General features: G+C 43.2%; 1 protein-coding gene across 4 annotated transcripts in view; it reads left to right on the forward strand.

Moving 5' to 3' along the window:
• SH3PXD2B (SH3 and PX domains 2B) overlaps window positions 1-12,493 on the forward strand; it is a 1,471,413-nt gene that overhangs the window by 1,283,318 nt on the left and 175,602 nt on the right. For 2 of the 4 annotated variants that reach the window (XM_044069105.1, XM_044069106.1), the window contains one exon: window positions 7,763-7,846. The exons of the other annotated variants lie outside the window; for them this stretch is intronic. In XM_044069105.1, coding sequence (XP_043925040.1) covers window positions 7,763-7,846 — 84 coding nt within the window. The remainder of the gene's footprint in view (window positions 1-7,762; window positions 7,847-12,493) is intronic. 4 annotated transcript variants of the gene reach the window in all.

Below are 12,493 nucleotides of genomic sequence, written 5' to 3' on the forward strand. Positions count from 1 at the left end.
GTTGCAAATAAGTATTTATTTTTCACTAGTGTGCATGACTAGGCTTCTGTACATATGACCAAGGTGAAATTCCTCAAATGCCATAGCCCACAGAAAAAATAAATGCCAAGTAACATAACCCCAGTTTCTTTTTTCCAAAAGAAATCATTGCCAGTGTGATTTCTAAGTATGCACTGGTAATGATTTACTTATTTTGAGAGATTTTTCCCTTCTTCATATTGGTGCAACCATGGAGTTGGCAGCAGATGCAAGTCTGGCGATATGGGAGGCTTACCACCCACATCAGGGACTGCACGGTACCCCCCCCCCAAAAAAAAAAAACATTTACAGTTAATTATTTTGCTCTTCTGATTTTGTGCATTATTTTTCATGATTTCCAATCCTGTGGATTGTGGAAATTAGTGATGTTCTTCGTTTTCCATTGCTGCAGTCCTTACTATTGGGTATAGTCCGCATCCAGTCGGCCCGAATACCAGAGTATAAGGCTGACGTCGGTTAGGGCGCATTAGACTGACGTCAGTACGTCAGGGTACTAATGCGCATGACCAGCGTCATATCCTCAGTCTTTTTTGCCGCGTGGTCCGATGCAGAAGCAGTTTTGCGAGTGCAGGTTGGCGTTCTGAAATATTTCCGAAACCGGAGTTTCAGACCGAATCAGAGTTGGCTAAGTACCCCGTTGGGGAACATTTTGGTTTTTTCTTGCCTCAGTATTTAACCGGATGTCAGAAAAAGTGAATAACTGTATTTCTTGTGGGAAACAAATACCTCATAGGGATTACCATACATTGTGTATACCTTGTTTAGGGCCTGAGCACGGCGTTGTTGGTTGCCGCTCTTGTGCTAGGTTTAACAAACGCACTATTAAGAGGAGGTTAGACTGTGCCAGATTAGTGTTTGGGAAGCGTTGCAATTATAAAATGCCGCCGGATGCTCCGGCCCGCTTCGTCAAGAAGCGCAAGGACAAAACAGCGAAGCCTAGGGTTGATGAACCGGCAGTCCCGGACGTCGGTTCTTTAGATGGCTCAGTGGAGCCAGAGGTTTTGCCAGGAGTTTCTATGGAGTCTCAGGCAGAAACTTTACTTTTACAGGATGTACCCTCTCAGGAGGCAGGCCAGGCTGAGGGGCTTCTCAGGTAACTATTCTTCCCTCTCTTCCCAAAGTAGTTAGAGCCTCTCCTTCTGTTGCCAAAACTTCTTTTAGAGGTAGGCCAACTTCAGCTTCAGTAGGGCTTCTCCTAGCCTTTCGGGTTCTGTACCTAAGAAACATATGCTTAAAATGGCAGAAGATTTGATTACTATGATTAGAGGTTCTATGGGCCCTCCTGATAAGAGGCCTAGAGTGGAACCAGAGTTTGACAGTTTTGAACAGGGTTCAGGGGCTTCTGAGTCTTCTGCGGAAGATTTGCAGGAGTATCCTCATTATTCTGATTCTGATGTGGATGATGCCACTCCTTCGGCTTCTCCTCCTGAGGATTTTTCTTTTTCAGAGACTCTGCATTCCATGAGGGAGCACTTTAAATGGGAAGGCCAGGATTACTCTGATTCCAGGAAGAGACTTAGGGAATTCTTGTTTTTACCCCAGCATAGGCCCTTAGCTATACCTCCTGTGTTGAATGTGGTGGAAGATGTTTTTGCAGAGGCTTCCCTGAACCCTGATTCTTTGCCTCCTGCTCCTGTTAAACCTGATAGGTACTATAGGGTGCCCGAAGCTCATAAGTATTTGTTTAAGAGTCCTAGGGCGGACCCAGAAACTGTTTCTCAGGGGCCTAAAGGTGTTAAGGCCTCTGTGGTTAAAAATCCTGTTCCCACTGACAAAGAGGCAAGGGCGTTAGATAGGTGGGGTAAGAAAGTGTATACTTCTTCCACTCTAGCCATGAGGCGTTGAATTGTCAGTTTCACATGCTGAAATATCAAAATTATCTCCTTTCACAATTGAAATCTAAGGTGGATGCTTTGGCGGAAGGTATTGATTGTAAAGACTTGCTGGATTTAGTTTATGTGTCTGAACAAGTGGGCAAGCATTCTTTGCAATGTGGTTTTGATGCTGTGCAGGCCTCCTCGAGGGTGGCTGCCACTAGTTCTGTTCTTCGCAGGCATGCCTGGTTGAGGGATCAAAATTTGGCTGAGCATGTTAAGACACGGATTTTGGATGCTCCTTTACAGTCTGATGTGTTGTTTGGTTCACCTGTGGAAGCAGTTTTAAAGAAAATGGAGGACAAAGCTAAGTCTATGCAAACTGTTAAAGATTTTATGCAGGTACAGCCAGCGAAGTTTAGTAGAAATTGGCCTGCTAAGGGGTGGACATATCCTGCTTATGATTCCCAGTCTAGGGGGAGGTCTAGGCGTCGTAGGGGCAGGGCTCAAGGTTCGTTTAGGCCTAGAACAGGGAGTTCACCTGCTCAGACTTCTGGTGAGGGCAGGGGTCAGTCCTTTCGTAAACAGACCCAATGACCTGCCTTTTCAGCTGCCAGTAGATTCTCGCCTGGCAGCTCCTTTGAAGGACGACTGTCTCTTTTCAAAGAAAATTGGGATTTAATTACTCAAGACAGATGGGTGTTGGACATCATTCAGCCAGTCCCTGTATCAGAAAGGGGCCTAGGATTTTATTCTCGCATGTTCCTAGTACCAAAAAAGGGGAACACGTGGAGACTGCTTTTGGATTTATCTCTCCTCAACACTTATCTGGACATTCCCAAGTTCAAGATGTTGACGTTACAACAGCTTTTACCCCTGCTGGGCAAAGATCACTGGATGGTAACTTTAGTTCTCAAGGAAGCTTACCTTCATGTGCCTATCAGGCTAAGTTACAGGAAGTATCTGCGGTTTCGAGCTGGAAATTCTCATTATCAGTTCTCTGCATTGCCCTTTGGCTTATCTACTGCCCAGAGTATTCACAAAGGTTCTGGCTCCAGTGATAGCTTACTTCAGGCTACAAGGACTTCAAATCTATCCTTATTTAGACGACTGCCTGATTCTGGCTCAAGAAAAGGAAGACCTTCTACAGCATCTGGAATATCTTATAGCAGTGCTAAGATGCCTAGGGTATTCTGTGAACGAAATAAAGTCCAGTCTAGTACCCTCTCAAGACATGTGCTTTCTGGGTGTGAGACTGAATACAGCAGCCCAGATGGCCTTTTAACCCCGGACAAACAAAAGAGTCTATCACTTTACTTCCATCAACTATCTCATCAGTCCGTGCTGACTGCAGAGACAGTCCTTCAAGCATTAGGGTTCATGGCATCTTGTATTCTGGTGCTTCCCAATGCCAAACTGCATATGAGGAAGTTACAATGGTATCTCAAAATGTATGGACACAGCACTGCCAGGATTTAGACACTGTCATTCAAATAATACCTTGCCTTCAAAGAGAATTTTGTGGTGGGCTCAGGAATGTCACCTAAACAAGGGACTCTCTGTGACCCGGCCAGAGGCGAGTCAGATTTTACTGACAGATGCCTCAGACATTGCTTGGGGAGCTCATCTAAATGGAAAGTGGATACAAGACAAGTGGCCTGCCAGACTACAGCATCTACATATCAACATGAAGGAGATGTTAGCAGTCCAGTTCGCATTGCTGGCTTTCAAGGAGTTACTTCTTCCAGGGCAGGTGTTGATTCTAACAGACAACACAACTGTCATGTGGTACTTCAACAAACAAGGGGAACACATTCTTATCCTCTATGCAGGCAAGCGATGATTTTATGGGAGACTGCCACGCTTGCACCTAACTCTTCAGGCAAGGTTTCTGCCAGGAGCACAGAACTCCTTAGCAGATGTGTTAAGCAGACAAATCATGGATCCCCACAAGTGGAAACTGGATCTTCATGTATTTCAGAAATTGACAGTGTCATGGGGAACTCCAGACATAGATCTGTTCGCTTCTCCACTAAACCACCAGCTGCCACAGTTTTGCACAAAGGGGTTTCATCACACAGCTTGGAAAGTGGATGCTCTGTCTTTCAGTTGGACAAACCTTCATGTGTATGCCTTTCCACCTCTGCCTCTTCTTCCAAAGGTACTGTTAAAGGTCAGACAGGACAGGCCAAGGATGATTTTGATAGCTCCAGATTGGCCTTGGCAACACTGGTACCCTCTACGGAGTCTGGTAAAGAAGCCTCCATGGCCTTAACCTTTGATTCCACATCTGTTTTCCCAGCAGGACGGTCATCTGCTCAATGTCAAGCTTCACTCTCTTCATCTGACAGCCTGGCATATTCTGTGTTGAAACACAGCAGGTCTCAACTTCCTCAACAAGTTTTAAATGTGATTAGGGAAGCTAGAAGACCTAGTACAAGGAAAGTGTACGCAGCAAAATGGAAGAGATTTTTATTTTGGAGTAAAGCAAAGAATTTGGAGATTTCTGAGCCTAATTTGAGTATGGCTCTTCAATATCTTACTGAGTTACTGGACAAGGGTCTGTCCTTCTCTTCCATTAAGATTCATGCTGCAGCAATCTCAGCTCACTATGATTGTGACCCACCATTGTTTTCGCATCCTTTGTTCAAGCAGTTTCTTAGAGGGCAAAAATATAAGACCCCACGTAGAGCTCCTACTCCTGCTTGGGATCTCAATTTTGTGTTGGAAAAACTTACTCTACAACCTTTTGAGCCTGCGGCTACTGCTGAATTGAAATATTTGTCATGGAAGACTGCTTTTTGTTGGCTATTACTTCTGCAAGAAGGGTGTCTGAGTTGCAGGCCCTTATGGCAGTCGAGCCCTTTTGATTTTCCATAAGGATAGGGTATCATTACGTACTAATCCTTCCTTTATGCCTAAGGTGGTTTCTAGTGTGGCTTTAAACCAAACTATTCATTTGCCTACTTTTTATGCAGACCCCCAAAATAAAGGGGAAAAGATTTTGCATACTTTAGATGTACACAGGCAATTGCGTTATTACTTAAGCAGGACTAAGGATTTTAGGCAGTCTCAGCAGTTGTTTGTTTCTTTTGCTTTGAGTTCGCAGGGCAAGCCTGTGTCAAAACAAACTATTTCTAGGTGGATTGGCTTTTGCATTGCATTTTGTTATTCCCATCATGGCAAGGAGGTTCCAGCTGGGATTAGGCCTCATTCCACTAGGGCTACTGCCACTTCAACAGCATTTCTACGACGGGTGGCAACTAAGGATATTTTGGAAGCAGCTACTTGGAGTTCAGTGCATACTTTCTCTAAGCATTATCACCTTCCTATCTACTCTAAGTCTAGGGCTGGTTTTGCCACAGCTGTTTTGCAAGGCATGTTGTCAGCTCCTGCTTCTTTATGATTTGCCAGCCTCCCTTACCTCTGCTTTGGGATTCTACCCAATAGTAAGGACTGCAGCAATGGAAAATGAAGAACATAGTACAGTTTTGTACCTACCATAAATGTAGATGTTCGAGGATTCCATTGCTGCAGTCCAATTTACCCTCCCTCCTTCCCCTCTGTGTTTAGGGGTGGTTGTGTAGGTGAGTTTACCTGCTTCTATTTTTGTATATATTGTTCATGTTTTGGTGCAGGTATTTTGGGCCTTGTCTTTTTAGGGTCTTCTGACATCTGGGGCAAGAAAAGACTGAGGATATGACGCCGGTCATGCGCATTAGTACCCTGACGTACTGACGTCAGTCTAATGCGCCCTGACCGACGTCAGCCTTATACTCTGGTATTCGGGCCGACTGGATGCGGACTATACCCAATAGTAAGGACTGCAGCAATGGAATCCTCGAACATCTACATTTATGGTAGGTACAAAACTGTACTTTTCCTTGTAGAATTGACTGGCTGATAGCTGTGCATGCATAATGTAAGTTAGCTTACATGTATGGTTCAGCATTTCATTAAGTACAGAAAAAAATGCCCTCTTATCTGTCACACCCTCCTAATACACAAGTACTAGAGCTAGATGCTTTTAGCCTTTGCCAGTGTGTCTCATAACATGCCAGCATTGCATCAGTCATCATCCTGTTTTGCCTTACTGCAATGACATGCATCTCAAATGCTTTAGAAATATGTTTTGTATCACACAGTTAAAATATTTTTAATAAATAAAAGCTTCAAAAATGCTTTTGCTTCCTAATGCCAAAATCTGTCATAAATGTGTGTATTTTTCACTTGAACGTAATGTGATATCTTATTCAGATGCTGTCTGCTTAGACAAAATCTTGCTTGCAAATGTCTGCAAACAGGATTAATGAAGACATTTTTGTAAGAACCCATTTATTAACAGATTCCATCAGGCTGACGTCTTTAGACTTGTCATTCCAATTTCTGAACTTGACAATAAAGAAAAGAAAAACAAACATACAGTTGTGGTGATAAGAAATGCTACCCTTAATTAAACATTTAAGCCTGTTTTCCTGCCTTGTGAAGAACCATTTCAAAAAGTATTTAAAGTATGTATTCACAGATTAATGGTGCTTATTTCCGTCATATGCAGATTAATTCCAGTACTTGTTAATGCCACACCTTGGATATCTTTCTGAAGTGTGCTGATTTGTTTGGTTATCAAAGCACATCAACTAATAACAGTGTCAAATTATTGCAAGTGTTAATTACAGCAAACTCTCAGTTAACCAGCACCCATGGGGATTGGTAGATGCCAGATAACAGTAGTTTCTGGTTGCTTGAGAGTTACTATTGTAAACAGGCCTGACTAATACTGTACCCTATAGTATTTGTTTGGCTTGACTTGTTCTTAGGTTGGGGAGAGAGGGAATTTATTACTGTCTTCGTTTTTAAAACTCTAAAAAGTGTAAGGTATGTTTCGGGCGGTGAACAGAAAGTGCAACACATGAAAATTGAATTATATTTCTTTGATTTTTTTTTTTTTTGGCTGTTTGCTTGAGAGTGCTGGTTTTGCTTGAGTTCTGGTTAACTGAGAGTTCACTGTATCAGTTTTAAACAATTGAAGCTGTTAGGTTATGTCTGTGTGTTTTACCACTCAGTACTTGTTGGACTTTATAAAGTGAAAGGACTGAAGCCATGAGGGAAGGGGTTAGACAATGGGAGGATGAGCATACGTTTTGTTACAAAGTAACACCTAAGCCAGTAAATGCTATGAGATTTGACAGTGAATTCCATGGGATACTTCTGTCTTTAGGTTACAAGGAACCAGTTCTGGAAGCAAAACCTCTGCATTAATGTTTTTTTCACTGCTAGGAGGGTGGGTAGAAATGTTCTATTCTATGCCATAACAACTTAAAAAAACTGATGTTTACCAGAACTAGCAAGGCAAGGTTGTGGTAGTTTATTCCACATCACTGTGTATTGTGGTACTCATAATTTGAAGCATGTAAGTGGGGAAGGGATGTACGGAAAGTTAAACATGGCATTAGATCAAGGTGGCATGGAGGCGAGTTAGTTGTACATTTTAGTCCTTGCAGAACTGTCATATGACATATGACTAATGCCATTTGTTTCATCAGCAGAGCTACCATCTTTGAGGAACAAACAATGATCTTTCGATTAGTGGGACATCTGCTGATATGGATTTTAGGGTTCTTGGGGTATATTTGGGTCTCCTGAAGATGCCAAATAAGGAACAACAGTATTGAATAAAGAAAGAGAAAAAGTATGTTCTTGTACTTTGTTTTGCCATCAGGAGAAATCTGTCAATCCCACTGCAGGCAGTAGCCACATTGTCATTTCTGTTGTTGCTGCTCTGAGTCAGCTTTGCTTGCTATTAGAGTACAACATCGAAAGTAAAGCCTTGTTTTGTTCACATAATTTGTTTGTGAAAAGTCTGAGTTCTCTCTGCGTACAGTAATTCCTGCTTTCTGACATGCTCTCAGTTCCTCGGAGATTCTGGTCTTTGCCAAGGCATGTGGGCCGTCGGAGGACACTGGGAGACTTGTACAGCTATGGCTGGGGTCGAGGTGGATAGATTTTCTTCTTCTTGATGGTTGTGTTTGTTGTGGTTGCATATGCATGACTGCTTTTATGTGCATGATGTGTGAAATCTCTTTGCTTGCATGATCTGCATGTAAAAAGTATGAGCTGTCAAGACTTGCTTTTGCCCTTTTGTATTACGGGTGAAACTGCATTTACAATAGTCCTTTTTCCCCTAGCACAATGAAATAAACAGAAGAAAAACGAAATATCATAGCTGACAGCTGACACTGTGCAGTGCATGCAGTGAAACGTCTAGAAAATTAAATATGTGCTCACCAAGTATTACTTAGATTTCATACACATTTGTGATTTCCTTCACTTCTGACTTTTTTGCAGAAAGATATTTTTTCTTTTAGATATTCATTTTTAATAGAGCACATAAAAAAAAACTTTAGCTAATAACTGAGCAGTAAGTCATAGGAAAGTTTGCATCATTATAAGTGGAGTATGATCTCAGGTATAGTAATGTAACATCATAGTTCACCAGGTCTTAGCACTAAAGTAAGAGACAAAGCCAACAATAATCAGAAAGGAGGAAGGCCCTAAACTAGAAACCTGGTTTTAACTGTATTAATACAGCTCAGTTAGTTGGTAATGTGAAAGGGTCTGTGTTTATATAAATGTTCTGTTGAAAATTGTGTTTGTGTTATTTTTGGTGTTGTGGTTTGTCTTTCGACTTTTCCCCGTTAGGGGTCGCCACAGCGTAACTCCAGTCCGCTAATGATTGGCAGTAGATTTTCACGAATGCCGAGGTGCCAGCTCGATGTTCAGCCTTCAATGAAGGCACGCCCATTTACGCATGTCTTTCGAATGCCCACCCAACCGCGGGGAGGACATGCAGACTCCACACAGAAGGCACTCCCCCGCACTCCAGCCAAGAATCGAACAATTGAACCTCTTGCTGTGAGGCAACAATGCTACCGCTGCACCACCGCGGATATTGATAGTAATTCTTACTGTTATGATAATAAATTACAAGTTCTTACATCAAGAACCCTCTTTGATGGATCCTAGTCATGATTTAGTAAAATTTAGGAAACGTCCTGCACTTAAGGATATACATGTGCCTGTTCCACTACTCACCATGGTACATAATGGATATATGGGGTCTACTTCACCCTGTTGAAGACCGACAATATCGAAGCTGATATTGTTGGCATAAAAATGTCAAAAGCGAAATTCATCACGCGTGTAAACGGAAATCTCTGTAAGGGGAGATTTCCATTTACTGCAATGTAGTGCGATCTCAGAGTTGGTATATTTAAGTAGCAGGGGGTGTGGGGGGTGCAGGGGGGGCTTGGCCCCCGGCATAGCGCAATTTGTGTTGTGTTTGGGTGGTTTTTTTTGTTTTTTGTGTGTGTGTTCGATGTTCGGGGGTTTCGACATTTTTGTGTCGATTATTATGCTGTCGACAGTTTGAGTTTTCAACAGCGTAATATAAAAGCAGATATATGAATATGGGCTAAGGTCGCAGTCTAGATCTCCTTTAGAAAAGTCCTGTGTTATGTTAAGCCCTTGGTCCTTCAGATACTGAGATTATCTTAAGATAGTGAGCCTGTGCCAGTTCAGAAGGAGACCATTAAAGACTCTTATCTGGGTCCCAGCTTGGAAGAATGCATTTTAAATTGTAAGCATTACCAAGCATTGCTGATCTTTTGTATACCGTTATTGATCTACTTGATTGTAGGAAGTGGCCGTTGGAGTGATCATGCCTCTGGTTGCTAGTTGGTTTCAGATGATGTGTCCATTTAATATTACATTTGTGATGACTCAAGAAAGTACATCTGTGTATCAGGTTCTCACAGGAGATTCCTCAGATGTTCTTTGTGTTTCACTGTTGCAGTCCTGACTGTTGGGATTTCCTAACATAAAAGCCCTCAGCTGGCCTGACTGCCAGAGAAACTTCTTTCTGACTCCCAGGCTGGCAGATGCCTTGATCAGCATCAGTACGTTCAGGTGTAAAGGTAGCCAGCAAGCATCATGATGTCAGTCTTTTCTTGTCATGAACCCAGAAGCTGTAATCAAGTGCGTTGGTCCGCACCAGGTAGAAGTGTTGTTGGACAAGATAAGTACCCTTCTTTCCTTTGCTCATGTCAGATAGTCAGAAAGTATCTCAGTTGTGGTAAACGGATCCCACACAGAGACTTCCATTCTGTTTGTGTTACCTGCCTAGGCCCAGACCACAATGTCATCAGTTGTTGTTTCTGTGTGCATTTTAATTCAAGGACTGTTAGGCATAGGGCTGAATTTCTAGCAAAGTTCCTTAGCCAACAATCTGTTCTTTTATTGTCTGTGGTGTCCATCGGTCATTCTGAATCTGATCTTCCTAAGTGCAAGAAAGTAAAGAAGTAAAAGCTTAGGTCTTCTGATGACAGTCATTTGCCTCCTGCTTCTCCCTCCAGGCTTGTGATTGTTGAGCAAGGTGAAGTGCTTACGCAGCCCCTTTCATTTCCTCTACCAGTGACTCAGGCTTCTGTCGAGACCCTTTTGGAGTCTGACATGCTGTAAGTACCTTCCACCTCTGCACAAGCCCTAGATGTTGGGTTGTTGGTCGGGTCCAGGACTGGTCTGCTACTCAGCCTCAGCCCACTCCAGCTCCAGTGCTAATTCAACACTCACTAGAGACGGGCATCAGGTCCATTGGATGCACTTAGGCCTAAGGCCTTAGCCACTCCAAGGAAAGCTTCTGCATCAAAGCCATCAGTTAGGCCTTCTGGCTCCACTTCATTGGGGTCCCAGCAGGATTTAATCAAACTAGCCAAGGACTTTTTCTCCATTGTCAGATCAAGGCAATCTCCAGGGGCTACTTTGCTTGCGAAAAAGAAAAGAGATGACCCTTTACCCTGGCTCAGAAGGCTTGCCAGCCTCCAAGCAAACTATTTCCTAATGGATTTTCCATTGCATTTCCTTTTGTTACAGCTCTTATGGCAAAGTACCTAGTACATAGTACAGCTGTGTACACTTATAAACATAGATATTCGAGTGTATTCACTGTTGCAGCCTTCTTTCCCTCCCTCATGCCCGCTTAGCCCTAATATGTAAGCTTCTTTCTGTCCTTGTACAACTCAGCCAAGGAACCCTTCCTGGGCTCCCTTCCTCTGTTAGGTTCTCCACTGGATACCTCCTGTCTTCTTAGGGTTCCCCCTAGCTGAGGGCAGGAAAACACTGATATCATGATGCAGGCTAGCCACATTTATACCTGAACGTACTGACGTTGGTCAGGGCATCTGCCAGCCTGGGAGCTGGAAAGAAATTTATCTGGTATTCGGGCCAGCTGAGGACTTTCACAGCAGGAAATCCCAGTAGTCAGGACTGCAACAGTGAATACACTCGAACCTACATTTATGGTAGTGTACACAACTGTACTTTCACGGTACATAGGCATCCTTTTGTTACACAGTGCTCCCATTTGGGCTTCCTTCACTGCCAGTAGCCTTCATTAAAGTATTTTTTTTTTCACCACTATTGCGAAAGCCTTGCAGGAAATAGGCTTTCATGATATTTCTTAATGGAGAACTGGCTCCTGATAGCTTCTTCCAGGGATTCCCTGAACACAACCCTGCAGGGGGGTTGGCTGTAGCTGCAGCCCTTGTGGGTTACTGTAGAGAGAATTTCTCCATGACCCTTGCTCCGACGATAACCTTCTTTAGGTACTTTGCAAGTGCCAGTCATGTCTGCTCTCGAGGAGAGACCAGGGGATCATGGGCTCAGCTGAGTGGAATAAGGCAGATGTCCAGGCTCTACTACATCTGCTATGCTTAATGTCTTCAATGATCTTGAGTGCTGCAGTGGACTGAGAGCTGTCGGTGACTGTTAAGTGACCACACAGATTCAGAGGTGTAGCTAGCTATTATTGTATTGGAAGCAGTCCTCTAATCTGGAGTCGCCACTCAAAAAAAAAGACTGGTAGCAAGCAACTGGTATAGTTTATACCACACAGAGATGCAAAAGCTCAGTTTTGAGTGCAAGTGCAATACCATCATTTATTTCTAAATGCAGGTATGCAATGAAGAGCTATCTGGATCAACCAATTTTGCCTCTTAACACTTTGCACTCAGAGTGGCTGCCCCCATTGATCTACACTAGCTATGCTACTGGTCATATGAACCTTTTGGTGGCAGATTCTTGCTATTAAGCCCTGGAGTGATGGACCTCTGACAACTTTCAGTGGGCCTTTCCTTTCTGCAACCAAATACATCACAGTACATAATAGATACTGACGACTGATACTTAGCTTGTTGTTACAAAGCTCAAATAGGTTGTCACACAGTGCAAGGCACTTGATCCTGTTAATAAAGGGACTCCATATCAGCTGGTTAGATTTTGTTTCCTTCCCACAGCTGACCAGCAGCTACTACCAGCTACTCTTCTTGCTCACCACCTTAGCCTTAGCCAGGTTCAATCTGACCCATGTCTGGAGTAGGTAAATACATCAAGGTTGCTGGTGCAGCATTATACTGCTGCCAGGGAGTGTGCCTTTCCCCCGTCACCCTTGAGAGGCTGCAATTGGCATCTTCGGATGGTACATGCACACTCCTGTGCACGTGCAACCCCCTAATAAAGTAATGTAGAATTTTTCAGCATGATGCATGCCAGACTCTTAAAGTTAGAATTTCAGCAAGCCTACGTTT

This window comes from Protopterus annectens, chromosome 4.part0, assembly GCF_019279795.1.
Source record: "Protopterus annectens isolate FY-2018-M chromosome 4.part0, PAN1.0, whole genome shotgun sequence".
Classification (NCBI taxonomy): domain Eukaryota; kingdom Metazoa; phylum Chordata; order Ceratodontiformes; family Protopteridae; genus Protopterus; species Protopterus annectens.